Below are 16,428 nucleotides of genomic sequence, written 5' to 3' on the forward strand. Positions count from 1 at the left end.
TGTCTCCTTGGTACTTGAAATACCTTATTATGCCTCACTTGACTTCTGAATTGCCTTTTATCTCACAAATTCTCCTCTGATAAAATTATTATTATTTTATTGTTATTTTCTCACTTGCGAAATATTTTATCCTAAACTACTCCTTTCGTCTTTTATCACTTTTAAACATTTTAATTGACCTCAATTTGCATTCGATCAACTTTATTTATCATTATATCAAAGTATGGGGTATTTCAATCCAGACCTTGGAGGATATGTTACGAGCTTGTGTCATTGACTTTATTGGGAGTTGGGACAGACATTTGCCATTGGTGGAATTTGCTTACAACAATAGCTTTCAGTCTAGCATTGGTATGGCACCATACGAAGCTTTATATGGAAGAAAATGTCGTACTCCACTTTGTTGGGATGAAGTGGGTGAAAGGAAGTTAGTTAGTGTGGAATTGATCGAGCTAACTAATGACAAGATCAAGGTTATACGAGAGAGGCTAAAGGTAGCCCAGGATAGGCAGAAGAGCTATGCAAATAAACGGAGAAAAGACTTGGAGTTTGAGATCGATGATAGAGTTTTTCTTAAGGTTTCTCCTTGAAAAGGTAATAATCTAAATACTTTGTGGTATTAAGTTTTATTTGATTATATTATTGTGGTAAATTATGGTGTTTTATTGGATAATGAAAGGTGTGATTCGATTTGCGAAGAGGGGAAAGCTCAACTCGAGATATATTGGACCATTCCGAATCATTGAAAGGATTGGGCCAGTGGCTTACAGACTTGAATTACCCCCGGAGTTAGATCGGATCCATAATGTCTTCCACGTCTCGATGTTGAAAAAGTATGTTCCCGATCCTTCCCACATTCTAGAGACACCACCGATTGAACTGCATGAAGATTTGAAATTCGAGGTGCAGCCGGTATGTATTCTAGATCGAAAGGATCAAGTGCTGAGGAACAAGAGCATTCCAATGGTGAAAGTATTGTGGAAGAATGCTCGAATGGAAAAAATGACATGGGAAGTAAAGCATCAAATGAGGAACCAATACCCGCATCTATTTGTAGAATCTAGTAAGTGAAATTTTGAGGCCAAAATTTTATTTTTAAGGGGGGTAGAGTTGTAAAACCTGACCCTATAAACACATGTCATGACATACATGCACTAAGTAGCATGTTATTACGCTAGAAAAGCACCTAAGAATAGACGAAACCCGATATTGTACCTAATGGTACACTTAAATTGATTTAACCTCGAACTAGTTCAAATAGGAATTGTAGGATGAAATTTAATATTTTATAGTCAATGAATGACTAAAAATGATTATTCGGAGTTCAAGGGTTCATTAGGGGTAAAATCGAAAATTTTGATGTTCAGGGGCAAAAGTCGTCATTTTACCACCTAAGATAATAATTTGATCATGGAGTGAAATTTTTGACCAAGATTAACTATTTGGAGTATAATTTAATGATAGGAAGTGAAAAAGTTTAATTCTGGTGATTTCTGAAGTGTAAGGGTAAAATCGTAATTTTACCACCCGCGGACAAAATTTGAGATTTTGAGAGAATTTAGATCAAATTTGACAAATTTGAGAATGGTATGAGTATAAGGGATGAAAAATATGTCTATGGGCAATTTTTCAGTTTTTTGGGTAAAAATATAATTTTTCACTTTTACGAGGGCAAAAGTATAAATTTTAAAAAATTACTCCACCGAGACTTTGGATAAGTCTGAGAATTTTATCTAAGCCATGGATATGTGGGACAAGTGTATGGTGAAAATTTGGAAACAAATGGATGAAATTTTAAAAATGGGCCAATGGGAAAGTGACACATGGCATTTTTTTAATGATATAATATTATTTTAATGAAAAGTCAGCCCATTTAAACCCCATTTTAAGTGCTGGCCGGCCATAAGGAAGAACAAGAGAGGAAATAGAGAGGAAAGGAAGGAAAAAAAGAAAAACCAAAGAGAAACAAGAAAATTCAAAGGGGAATTCGCGATTTTCGACCGTTTACGCGTCTAACGGTAAGATTTTTCGACTTTAGCTTAATTTCTACCTTTCCTAAGCCTTTATTTCCATTTAGCATGCTTGAGGAGAGAGATCAAAAAGTGATATCAAGGGCTGGATGAAATTCTAGGGGAGAGATTTTGGAATTTTTAGGTTTTGATTTTTAGTTAAATTGGTAGTTTTAGTTAGTTAAATGTGTATAGAAATTAAATTGGGCAAGAAAGCATGAAATTTTCACAATACCCACCCTTGGCTGAATCTGCAATGAGGTACAATGATGATGATCTGAAATTTATTCTAAGAGAAATGAAGAGAAAATGATGAAAAATGATTAAATGTGATAAAAAAACAAAGTAGAAAATTTACCGAGTTAATGTCCCATTTTTGGCCGAATTTTCCAAGGAAGGGAGTGAGCTGATTTTGTTGTTTTTAGAAGGTTATTGGCTGATATTTAATGGTTAAAAATGTTGGAGAAAGAATGGGATGATTTAGAGCTAAAATGGAGCGCATTAGCAATTTATCGGGCAAAGTGCCAAAAATAGGTTAATACCGCGTTTAAGCCGTTTTAGGCTATTGCATTTCATACCATGCATTAGTATAGGATTTAAGTTAATTATATAGTGATTTAGCATCAATGTGATGAATTGTGTAAATTTTTGTAATGTGTCTAGGATGAGAGCCTTCCGGAAAAGGCAAAGAAGTCGTACCCGACGAGTAGTGATCGGGGTGCTTAGAAAGCTTTTAGTTTGTATAAACGGTGAGTAAACTTATTATTATTGTAAATTATCTAGAGTTATTTTTAAATGCCCTCTATGTATTTTATGAAATGAGAACGAGATTAAAACGGGATTTTTGATGTTTTAGGAATAAATGTGACAAATAAAAATATATTATATTGATTATGAAATTGAGTAATTGGAGACTGCAAATTGACTTGAAAAATATATATTTTCCTACGAATGGCTTATGAGAAATGAGTATATGTGGCTATATTTTGTGAGTGCATTGGGAAATTTATATAAGTTGTTTATACTATGCAGGCTAGATAAATAAATAAAAGTCACGTTATATTGTCGAAATTTTATTAAAATTGATGGGTTAGTCACTACAGTGACGGGTTTCCGTAGACTGCCTATTAGAGGGGCACGGTAAACCCAGTTATATAGTTACTCCGATTGTAGAGGCGAGGAGGGTAACTCTCGGGGTAGTATTAGAGCTCACTTCACGTCGAACCCCCACGTGAATGTGTAACTCGGCCAACGCCAAGAGACGGCTTGTTTTAAAAATAAAAATGTGTTTCACGTGTGAATATTTTAACACCCTTGGCGGACTCTGTTAGATGCCTCGGCCAAGGTATCCCCGATGATTAGTTTTGGCTTGAGCCTTATTTTAATAAAAGACATAAGCCTTAACAACTGTTTTGGTAAATTAAAAATATTTTATGGTTTAAGAAATAAATTGGAAACATTATGAAATGGGTTGAAATTTGTTGTTTAAACTTACCTCCATTTTACTCGCCTTTAGATATTTATGATAATGTCTGTTTACTCATTGGGATTGCAAAATCTCACCCAACTCCTTTCCACCCATTTCAGGTTCAGTATAGACTGTAGATAGCTGATCTCATCGAGGACTACCATTGGATCTGTATTTTCCAAATTGTAGGTTCACAGTCCTCTTTACTTTTGTTTATTCGGGGGCCCTCTTGTTATTGTAAATTAAATTAAATATTTTGACTTACTGTATTTCAATATGTATAAATTTATTTAGCTTTTACGCTATAAAAATTATTCACGTATAACTCTATAAATATTATTTTATAAGAAAATAGAATATTTCCCTTAATATTTATTTTATTTTCTTATTATATTCAAATAACCGTAATTTCGTTTTAAATGAAGATTTTAGACTTTTAAACTCAATTTGAATATGAATTATGTGTTTTTTACTTGTATATTACGTTTTAGCCAGTTTCGAAATTTTTTAGAAAAAATGACCAAAATACCCTTGTGTGGCGAAAAATTTATTTTGATTGTTTTTTATCTAAAATAGTGTATATTCTCTAAAAACTCAATATTTAACAACGATTGCTCACAGGAAAGGAAAGAAATTGATATGTAAGCCTTGCGGGGTTTCGATTGGCATTTCGGATAATGAGTGTCAATCGGGACGTCGCGGCGATTGTCATGGGCCTGAGAGAGGTTCCGAGTTGTGACAAAAACCTTCCCATTTTTTCATGGAAAAATTCAGCCATTACAATGCACTAACACTATGATTTTTCCTACTTAATTTTCTCACCATTATTCAAAATTTTCTAAGCCATTTCTCTTGAAATAATAACCATCCATCACCCACACACATCAAGGAAGATTCGGCCAATGAAGATTCATGGGGAAAATGGATTCTTTTCTTATTGTTTTGCTTCTAAATATGCTAAACTAACTTAAAACACTAACATATCTTAAAATCAATTCAATCCAACATCTTTCTCTCTCCATACCCATTTTGATCAGCCATGAATTCATCATGAAAACATGTAATTTAACCATGAAAATAAGGAGAAATGCTTAAGGAAAATAGATTTCAAGTTTAAATTGAAAAATCTTACCTTTTTAACTTATTTTCCTTGATTTTCCACACTTTTTCTCTTGAAATCCTCCACCTAGGTTTTGTTCTTGTTTTTCCTTTCTTTCCTTTTGTCTTGGCCGAATATGGAGAAGAAGAATGGGATAAATATGGGCTGATTTTTATAGAAAATAATAAAATATCCTTACTTAACACGTGGCATGTTTCTATTGATCCATTTTTAAAACTTTAAAAATTTTAAACCTTTTATCTCCACCACATGATTAGTCAAAGGTCAAAATGAGGATAAGGGAAGACCATGTGCTGGACAAATGTCCTGGTGGTGGACAATTACTGTTTTGCCCCTAGGGTGGTAAAATTACCATTTTACCCCTATGCTCCGAAAAATACAAAGATTAAAATTTTGCACTTCTCAACCTCAAATTATGTTCTAAATAGTCAATCTTGATCAATTTTAGTCAAAAATTTCATCCAACACTCACAGCTTAACTTCGGGTGGTAAAATGACTATTTTGCTCCTAGGTTATGAAAAATCTAGTTTGACTCCAAATTGATCCTCGAGCTCCGAATCACCATATTAAATCATTCTTAGACTGTAAAATTTTTAATTTCACCTAAAATCTCTATTCGATCTAGTTCGAGGCTTAAATCAACTTTGTTGTACCTCTAGGTATAATACCGACTTTTGTAAATTTTTCGGGACTCTCCTAGCACACAAACATGTTATCCATCACACGTATGTCATGACAAGTATTTTATAAAGTCGGGCTTTACAAAATTTTCATGTCTTAACCATTTCGACACAATTAAGGCATGAAATATGATAAGGCTAAATCCAAACTTATTTAACTCCGTGTCTTCTTGTGTCGTGTCAAAAATTGTCAGATCTAATTTGAAGTCTCAAGTTTGAATCAATTATTCATATATTCCGTAGAATGAAGTATTATAGCACATATATAATATTTGCATATATCATATTGATGGAGATCTACCTACGCACTAGTATCAATTCACCCAACAATAATATCAAAGACTAATCTTTTTTTTTTTCTTTTGGGAGTAAATACATATTGCTTTTTCTTTCTTTTTTTATTTCTTTTCTAACCAAGAAAAAAATTGGGAAAAAATGAAGAAAATGAAGGGGGGATGCATGATGATTTTATAAAGGGGAAAGGAAGAAGTGGATTGGTTCAATTATATCAAACCAATACCAACTCAAACGCGTCTCTCACACTGCTGCTGTACATTCAACTGCCCCAAAGTTCCAGGACTTTCCCTTTCCGTATCCCTGGGGCAAGGAGATTCTACATATTTTGCTCTTCTCTTTGCTATTTTTGTCCTTACGTCTCTTTTCCATTTGGGGCCTGTGGTTTGGTTGAGTTCGGATAGAAGCAACGACCTCACAATTTGATCTTAAATATATGAATTACAGAGCTAGTACGACAGCTGGTACTTAAAAAAATCCTTACCCTTTAGCTTTAGTAAGTACGGTCATGCTGCACCTTACCCTTTAGCTTTAGTAAGTACGGTCATGTTGCACCTTACCCTTTAGCTTTAGTAAGTACGGTCATGTTGCATAGCACAACATCTCACATGCCTCCAGCCTTGATGATGACCACTTAACAAAACCAACTCTTTTGACTATTTTGCATGGTGCTGCCTCATTTCAAGACTTGCTTGTATAAATACCTTAGCCATATATGTTCCATCTTCATCAACTTCAACCCTGAATACTTTGAAATCCCTAAGTTGACAGCAAGTTATTATTTTCAACTAAAAAAAAACATGAAGGCAGGAGGTACTGAGCTTGGGGAGGGGGGGAAGAGTTCTACCTCAAGAAGTGGAGTGAACAAAGGTGTATCTATACTGGACTTTATTTTCAGGATACTGGCATTTATTGGTACCCTGGGGAGTGCAATTGCCATGGTGACTACTAACGAAACGCTACCTTTCTTTACGCGGTTTTTTCAGTTTAGGGCTGAGTATGATGACCTACCAACGTTCACGTAGGTTTCCTGGTCATTGGCTTGTTTATATTCATCACAATATTTGTTGGAAGTGTATTAAACTTCTGCCTCTTGTGACAGGTTCTTTGTGGTTGCCAATGCCATTGTAAGTGGCTATCTGCTGCTTTCTCTCCCTTTTTCAATCTTCCACATCGTAAGGAGCAGTGCACAAAGGACTAGGATGATCCTGATCTTCTTTGACATGGTAATTTGCAGCTTGAAGGAATCATGGTGCATTTCCAAAACAATCATACTTAATTCAATGAAAAAAGCGCTAATTGTAGATATATTAGTCATTGTCAAAATACGGGCACCATTGTAGTTGGCATATTAAGACAAGCCTAAATGAAAACGTACACAGAATTAAACTTTTGAACTAGTCAAGTTGATTACCATATTCTAATGGAAAGAATTTTACGGCCATGTAGGTGATGCTGGCTCTTTTAACGGCAGGAGCTTCTGCAGCAGCAGCTATTGTGTACTTAGCACATAAGGGCAATGCCAGGGTAAATTGGCTTGCCATCTGTCAGCAATTCAACTCCTTCTGCCAGCGTACTTCTGGCTCTTTGATTGGATCCTTTGCAGGAATCATCCTCCTCGCACTGCTGATTATGTTATTGGGTGTGGCCCTTGCTCGACGTCCTTAGACCATTGTTCATTTTGACAATGCACTTATCCTGGATATATATATGATGTGCACATGTATGTTTCTTTTCTGTTATCTTGTGTTTGCAAGAGTGTAACTGCGAACTAAAATGATCTGTGCATCGTCTTGTCTGTAATCTTCGGATCAATTAATTTTCAGTAAATTACTTTTAATCATTAAAAATCATTTGAACCACTCTGATTGCTCAATTGTTTCGCGCTTTTGCAGAACATAAGGAATTTTCTGAATTTGAGGGTGAGAATATTGCACTCATAATATTAGTTGTTGCTTGTTCATTGTCAGATTTACTGCTTGCACATCCTTCTTACAATGCAAGTAATATCAAGGGCGCTGGTAATATTTCCCCAAGTAAACTCAGTAAAATTACTAAAAGGTCAAAGCACATCTCCAGAGTGGAGTGTAGCAACCAACTAATATTTCTTCCAGCGAACTGTACAAATACTTTCTAACTAGTCATATGCAGGGGCGGAGCCTCCTTATGGGATAGGGGCACCAAAATTTTAAAATTTTTTTACATGCTATATAAACTTTTTTAATTTTTTTATAAATTTTCTTAATGGCCTCTCTAAAATAATTTTTTATTTAATAATTAATACAAATAAAGAATAACAAAATAATTTCATATGCTTAACTCAATTTTTAAATTTTTTTATTTTTCTTTCAATCTATATTATTATTAGTTATTTATTTTTATTCTATTTACTTATATGTTTTAAATCTGTACAGATTTTCTTTCACAGATTTCTACAAACCATCAGCCATCAATCCTATTCTTTTTCTTTTTTTTTATTATGTCATATATGGATTCTATTTTCTATTTATCATGTTCTTCTTTTTTCTATTATGTGGATTTTATTTTCTATAATTTTAATCTTTAAAAATAAATAAATTATTATGTAATTATCAAATATAAGTTGTAATGTTGTATTGTTGCTTAGAATTTCATCAATATATCATTTTTTATTTAGAATAATCAATGCATTCTAGCATGTATGTTGCAAACTTTAAATAACAAAAATATATATACAATTTGATAGAATGAAATAGCTGTATTTCTTTCAATACAATTTTATTTATTATATATTTTTAATGGCTCTCAAAATATTTTTTCTACTTAATAATTTGTTTTATTCTTCAAACTGTTTGATAAAATTAGAGTCATTATGGTTGGCATATTACTAGTTAAGCCTAGTAAATAAATTCTAAACTAATATGTTAAGCCTATCAAATTAAAAATAAAAAATAAAAGTGAGACTACTAATCTAAACCCATTAAGTTTTAATATAAATCTAAGCTTATCATAACATATTATATCTTAACAATCCAACCTAATAGCCTATTATAACATATTATATCTCAATAGTTCAACTCAATAACTCAATATGTTAATTAGCAATTTAAGAGGCAAATAAAAAATAAGAGGAGTGCTAGAACAAACAAAGTAAAGAGGAAATTCATTTGAATTTGAAAAATTGTTTTCTCTTCCACTCTTGCACGCAAAGGGTGAGAAGACTCTTTTTATAGTTCCATTCAATCATATATATAAATGACACCATCATTATTGTTAATGTGCATTTTTTTGCATGTCCAATGTCTTTTGAATTTTATTTAATCTTTTAGATGATTGATAATTGAATTATATATAAAGTTATCTTTAACTGTTTAGTATCTAGCATTGAGGCGTTGTGAAGACACTTGGGCATTGTAAAAGACACGAATCGTGGCGAGGATAAAAACCCTACTAAGGTGAATCACCAATCTTGGCAATGTTGAAAACCCCACTAAAGTGAAAAAATAGCCAAAATCTCACTTTGATTGGCTAGGCCAAAGATACTAAAAACCTCTTACTCCTTTGAAAATAGCCTAGAGAAAATAAACACTCCTGCTTAATAAAATATTCTTTATTTGTTCTCAACTTCAATGTCTCATAACTAAGCCTAAGAGTCCTATTTATAGTATTATAGGCTCACATCCTAATAAAACTTTACTTCGAGTTGCCTAATACAACTAGAGTAATTAACAAGAGATTTAAATTAAATAAGTGTTTTATTCCTAAATAAAACATGACTAGCCTAAAGTACTAGTACAAGTAAACTAAATAAAAGGAAGAATTCTATTGTACCTATAATTCCTAAATAATAATAATAATATAATAATATACTACTGTATCATTCTCTCTAGGCTGAAGAAAAATTTATTTTCAAAATTCGTGTCTTTTTCATGTTCTTCATAGTAAGGAGAGAGATCAGCTACATTGAAAGTTGCAGAAACTTCATAATCTCCAAGAATTTTGATCTTATGAGCATTCTTATTAATATGTTCCAAGACTCGGAATGGTCCATCAGCTCGATGAGATAATTTTGTACAAGACTTAGGAAAACATTCTTTCCTTAAATGAATCCACACTAAGTCTTCTTTTTTAAAACTAGTTGGTTTTTTGTGATTGTTGGCTTGCTTTTAGTATCTGTCAATCTGACAAATAGTCTTTTCTTGAACTTCTTCATGAAGTTTCTTGATTTGTTTTGCACATTCTTTAGCATCAACGTTAAATTCACAAGTAGTTGGTAATACAAGAAAGTCCAAAGGACTAATAGAGCATTTTCCATACACTACTTCGAATGGACATCTTCCAATGGTTAGGCTCACAAAATTATTATAAGACAATTCTGCTTTTGCTAACACAAGATCCCATTGACAAATGCGTTTACCCACAAAGCTTCTCAATAAGTTTCCCAAACTTTTGTTGACCCATTTTGTTTGACCGTCCTTGGATAAGGGTGAAGATACTTCATTCTTCTTAAAAACTAATGAGAGATATAAGAGACTTGACTCACGATAAGCTTTGTTTAAGCCAGACATAATGATGAGTGTTTTATCTTCCTCTTGTCTCTTTGGTCGATCTTCTAGCTTTAGTGAAGTCAACATAAGTTTTACTCCATCTCTAATGAAGGAATAAGTCTTCTTGTATACATCATGATGAGCTCGACAATCATATTGCCATGGCCGTCCCAACAACAGGTGGCATGCATCCATTAGGATAACATCGCACCAAACTTCATCTTTAAGTAATGCTTCGTTACCTTAACTTCATTTCCTTTCCTCAACCATTGTAGTTTATAAGGATGAGGATGTACTTTAGTTGGAAGTTTCAACTTTTTCACCATGCAGTTGCAACAACATTCTCACAACTTCCACTATCAATAATGACAATGCAAACCTTTCCTCAGGATGTGTACCTTGTACAGCATATGTTGTGACGAAGCCAACTTTCACCTTCAGTCATCATACAATGTTAAGGTTACGACAAACAATATGAGCTTTTCCATGATCGGTAGAAACTTCTTCTATCTCATCGTTGTTGAAATTTTCTAGTTCATTCTTTACTTATTTCATGCTAGGCTCTTTCATGCTAGGTTCTTTCGTGCTAGGTTCTTCCATAATTTCTTCTTCTACTAACGAGATAATTCTTCGATTTGGATAATCAAAAGCAATATGCCCAAATCCTTGGCATTTGAAGCACTTCTTGTTGACATTAGAAGCACGAGTAGAAGTAGTCTTTTTATTATTATTGTTTGAAGTTTTAGAAGAGTTTACCTTTGGAGGTGGAATAGTTGTTGAACTTTGTCTCTCACTATTTGAAGTGGAATCTTTTTGTCTCGATGAACTCACTAAACCTTTCCATAATTGTTGTTTCTCAACCTTTAATGCTAATATGATGACATCATTTAAGTTCCAATATGGTTGTAGTTGAATAACATCTACAATTTCAATATTGAAACCTCCAAGATAATGAGCTACAGTTTACTCTTCAGGTTCATGGACATCGCACTTCATGTGAAGTTATTCGAACTTCACTGTATCATTGTTTTTTGCCTCAAGTTATGAAATTTGATAAAAATTTCTTGTTGATAATGCTCAAGAAGGAACTTACATTTGAGTTCTCAACGCATCTTATCCCATATTCTAATCTTGTTGCGACCTTCTCTTTCTGGTTATTATTTGAGATTTTTCCCACCAAATAATGGTGTGCTTCTTCAATTTAATTGCAACAAGCTTCACACATTTTTTATCGAGAATATCTTTGATCTTGAAAACTCTTGCCACTGTATAGAGCCAATCAAGGAGGTCATCAGGGTGAAGTCTTCCTTCAAACTCAAGAATGTTGACTTTGATTCCCAAGTCTCTGGTAGTAACAGTTCTCAGTCGCCGCATAGGTACTTCTTCATCAATGGACGAATTTTGATAGAATGGGTTGGTATCATCCTCTTCATCACTAGAGCTACTATTGTTGATTTGAGCAGCATCACGTCTTGTAAATTGCTCTTATAATTCTTGAATTAGCGACATAGTTCTTGAATCTCAATTTAGTGATCATCTCTTTGATGATTTTGACATCTTGGCAGCATTTTATTGTATGGTGATGATGATGTGGTGATGTAGAAAAAGATGATGATATAACTATAAAACAATAAAAGAAATAGAATTACTCGAACAAGGAGAGTCAAAACCCAATAGCGAACCTGAACTACGCAACGAACAATGATCTTCCCGCTTTGATACCAAACTGACGTTAGGGCATTGTGAAAGACATCAATCGTGACGATGTTAGAAACCCCACTAAGGTGAATCACCAATCTTGGTAAAGTTAAAAATCTCACTAAAGTGAAAAATAACCAAAATCCCACTTTGATTGGCTAGACCAAAGAAACTAAAAACCTCTTACTCTTTTGAAAAAAATTTAGAGAAAATAAACACTACTACTTAAAAAAATATTCTTTATTAATTCTCAACTTCAATGTCTCATGACTAAGCCTAAGTGTCCTATTTATAGTATTATAGGCCTACATCCAAATAAAACTATATTGCAAGTTATCTAATACAATTAGAATAGTTAACAAGAGATTTAAACAAAATAAGTGTTCTATTCCTAAATAGAACATGACTAGCTTAAAGTCTTAGTACAAGTAAATTAAATAAATAAAAAAATTTTATAATATCTATAATTCTTAAATAATAATAATTTAACAATATACTCCTGTATCAATGTCTCTTTCTGTTTAATCCCTTTAAAAAATGCTCTAGCTCTATCATGGATGACATGAGATAAAGTAAGAGGCTCTCATAGGCAAACCACTGAATAAATTTGAACAAATAATAATAATTAAAAAAAAAAGCAATTGGAGGACATAAAACAAGATCATATCATCAGCCATGCACGTGTAATCTATAATAACCCATCTTGCTTGTTCAGTTTTTATGACATTTGGTCTAAACAATTACAAACCATGTTGTTTCCTTTGGGGGTGATCATCAATGGGAACTATTATGCCCAAGTAAAACTTGAAGACGTTAAGCAGTTTCTCAGTACTTAATCATGGCACGAGATTCTTTGGTCTTAAATTTATCTTGGATTTCGAATCAAACAAAAAATGCATGAGAGCTTTTTCTTCAGCTTCCAAAAGGCTACAACCAGGCTCTTTAGTTACCCCAGAGTCATCCATCATCTTCCTTACCTTCTCCACTCCATCCCACTCACCTTTTGAAGCATATATATTGGAAAGTAATACATAGTCTCCACTCTGTTCCCTTCTCATCTTGAGTAGTCTCTCATTTGCACGCCTTCCCAACTCAACATTTCCATGAATTCTACAAGCCCCAAGCAGAGTCCTCCAAATAATGGCATTAGGTTCAATCTCCATCGAGTCTATGAGTTTGAATGCTTCATCCAATTGCCCAGCACGCCCTAGCATATCCACCATACACCCATAATGCCTAATATTTGGCTCGATATTATAGCCATCTCTCATAAGCTTGAAATATTGATGACCCTCATTTACTTTCCCAGCATGACTGCAAGCAACGAAGACCCCAACAAAAGTGATCTCATTTGGCCTGACTTTTGACCTTTGCATCTCAGTAAACAGCTTAATTGATTCCTCCGCATGGCCATGAAAAGCCAATCCTCCTATTACTGAATTCCATGTTGACACATCTTTTTCTCTCATCTCTCGAAAAACTTCTAGCGCCCTCTCAATGCTGCCGCACTTTGCATACATATCTACAAGTGCATTCCCAAGCAAAACATTAAAGTTTCTCGAGCCCATCTCTGAAAGAGACCAATGTATCCTTGTCCCAACTTGTAAATCTCCCAAATCTGCACATGCATTCAACAAACTCAACATGGTAACCTCATCTGGCCTCTCCCCTGCGTTCTTCATCTCCTCAAACATCTTCAACGCCTTCTCACATTCCCCACAAATAACATACCCTGCAATCATAGCATTCCAAGTCACAACATCCTTTTTTGGAACTTCATTAAAAAGCTTCCTTGCACTATCCATCTCCCCTCTTTTCACATATCCCGTGATCATAACATTCCAAGAAACTAAATCCTTCACCGGCATCTCATCAAAATACCTCCTTGCCACATCAAGTTCCCCCCTTTTCGCATAGCCTGAAGTCAAAGCTGACCAAGGAACAACATCCCTTTTGGCTGAAGCGTCAAAAAGCTCACTTGCAACACTCAGGTCTCCACAATTAGCATGAAAATATATAAGGGTATTCCTCAAAAAACTATTCCCTATAAACCCCATTTTCAAAGCCTTCCCTTGAATCCCAAACCCCATTTTTCTCCAACACAGCTTAGTACAAGCTTTAAGAACAAAAGGAAAGGTAAAGTTATCTGGCTCAACGCCGCATTTCGCCATCTGGGTATATCTTAAAACGGCGTTTAAAGGGTTTTGGCTCTGAGCTGAGCCTCTTATAATTGTGTTCCACATGAAGTTATCTGGGTGGGAAATTCTATCGAACAATTCATGAGCATAACTCAAACCACCTGACATCCCAACGGCGGCTTGGAAAATGAGTTCTCTTAAGGCGGATGGGTTGGAATTGAAGCCTTTGGTGATGAGGGAAGCATGGATTTGTTTCAAGGAACGGAGGTTTGTGCATTGTGACCAAAAGGTCGCTGATGACCGTTGGTTGCGGTTGAGGCTCCCGTCGCTTGGTCGTTTTCTTATCATTTACATGTTTTTGAAGTTATGAACGACATAAGAAGTGTAGAGCACTTTCCCACGTCTTCCTTGTTTTAAAATTCAATGAAATAAACTAAACTAACATTTTATATTCATATTTTAAAATAAGTTTATATTTAATTTATTGTAAGTTTAGATTCTATACATTATCATTGAAATCAAATATTGTCACTTGTTAATAAATAAATTTAAAAATTGAGAATCCTAAAAATAAATATTCATAATTTTAAAAATATTTATTTTGAAATATTTTTAAACTTTTATCTACACATATATGAGATAATACTATGTGGTTCAAAGATAGAGTATAAATATTATAACCTAGCAGTAATTATATAATTAGTCCATATACTTTGACAAAGTAATAGATTTAATTCATGTATAATAATTTGTAAACGTTGAGTTTCTATAATTTTTGAAATTAACAATGTCAATCCAATTATTAACAATATTAATTTTTTTTGTTATTTATTATGATATGATTTTTTTTACTGATGTGACATTAAATATGATTATTTATTAAAGATGATGTGATATTTTTTATTAATTTTACAACTTTAAATTATGAACTATAGAAATTCAATTATTCTCTGTCTCATAACATTCTTTTCGTAAATCCTATAAACCTATTTGTACTTTTGATTTATTTTGTTTTCAATCTTATTTAAAACCATTAGCTCTTATTGGATGATTTCACGTCTACACTTATAAGATACATGTTAATGTTTGGTCATGCCATATCAATACTATTACTACATCATTCATGAAATGTAACTTCATCATTGCCATATTATCAAATTCAATGTTATATCAACAAGAAAATACCACGTTAACACAACAAAACGCTATATCAATATAAATAATAGAAAATTTTTAACATATTAGACTGACATTGTTAATTTTGAAAAGTATAAAGATTTAATTTTTACAAATTATTGTATAGGGATTAAATTCACTATTTTGATAAAGTACATGACTAATTGCATACTTTTAATATTTTTTTTGTTTTAAAAATATACAAAAGTCTTACACTAATGCATATGAGGTTTATATTTGATACATTCAAATTGTATAATGCCTATAGTATAAAAGATGAACCAAATGTTGTTACTTTTTTAATAAATAAATAAATTTAAAAGTTGAAAATTGTCAAAAATAAATTCTTATAATTAAAAATATTTATACTAAAAGATTTTTTAACTTTTATTTTAACACATTTATGATATGACACTTTTGTGATTAAATGTTAGTGTGTAGATACGCCTATCCACCGGTAGATAGATAGCAATTTAAAAAGAAAAATGTTAGTGTGTAGATACTATATATTAACAGTATATCAAATATAAACCCAATTTTATAATTTTTTTTTGGAAACTATAAGCCTAAAAATTTCCATGTTTATTGCATTTTTAATTAAAGGATAGGACTATCAATTTATGTGTACTACTTAATATTTAATGACAAGGAAATAGTAATTATATATATATATATATATATATATATATATATCATTAGAAATAACAATTTAGCTTAGATAAATGCACAATTACTTTTTATATATTTAAGAAAAATATTATTATTAAGTAATGGTCACAAATCTGACAATTTTAATAATTTGTGATATCCGAATTTGTTAAATATAAAGCTAACATGGTAATAAGAGTTTATATAATAATTACCTTTTAAAAAAAGAGTTTATATAATAATTTCTTTTTAACGAGTTAACAAGATTATATTAATTTTTTTATTTAAGATTTGATTTTTTTTCCTCCTTCAACTGTAAATGAATTGATATTCTCTTTGTAAGCACACACACACACACACACACACCAATTCTCTCCTAGCAGGTTTATCTTTTTTCCGAAAATAAACTTTTCAATTTACTTTTTAACAATAATTTTTCAAACATAGATGTCTAAGTCTCTAGACTTTAGAACCCTACAAAAATTAAGTTCTGGTGGCCACAACTGATCCAAGTAGGCCCAATGAAAATATACCATCACAAATTAGAAAGCACCATGCTTCAAAATTCAAACCCATAATTATTATGTGTTGGTTGAAACTTGAATTGATTTCATCGTTAGGATACTTTTTTGCAATTTACTTGCTCTTGGATCGTCATTTATAAGTTTTA

The 16,428-nt window shown here is 32.7% G+C and overlaps 2 protein-coding genes across 2 annotated transcripts; one reads left to right on the forward strand and one right to left on the reverse strand.

The window, feature by feature from the left end:
• Positions 1–6,318: 6,318 nt before the first annotated feature.
• Positions 6,319–7,426, forward strand: CASP5 (casparian strip membrane protein 3). Its single transcript, XM_007032531.3, has 3 exons — positions 6,319–6,593; positions 6,675–6,798; positions 7,022–7,426. Exons 1-3 carry the CDS (start codon positions 6,373–6,375, stop codon positions 7,238–7,240), a joined length of 564 nt encoding a protein of 187 aa, XP_007032593.2. The 5' UTR covers positions 6,319–6,372; the 3' UTR covers positions 7,241–7,426.
• Positions 7,427–12,398: 4,972 nt separating this feature from the next.
• On the reverse strand, positions 12,399–14,329 carry LOC18601553 (Pentatricopeptide repeat (PPR) superfamily protein). The gene has a single exon (XM_018118828.2). It carries the CDS (start codon positions 14,280–14,282, stop codon positions 12,633–12,635), a length of 1,650 nt encoding a protein of 549 aa, XP_017974317.1. The 5' UTR covers positions 14,283–14,329; the 3' UTR covers positions 12,399–12,632.
• Positions 14,330–16,428: the final 2,099 nt, after the last annotated feature.

The sequence above is a fragment of the Theobroma cacao genome, chromosome 4, assembly GCF_053813885.1.
Source record: "Theobroma cacao isolate CCN51 chromosome 4, ASM5381388v1, whole genome shotgun sequence".
NCBI classification, from domain to species: domain Eukaryota; kingdom Viridiplantae; phylum Streptophyta; class Magnoliopsida; order Malvales; family Malvaceae; genus Theobroma; species Theobroma cacao.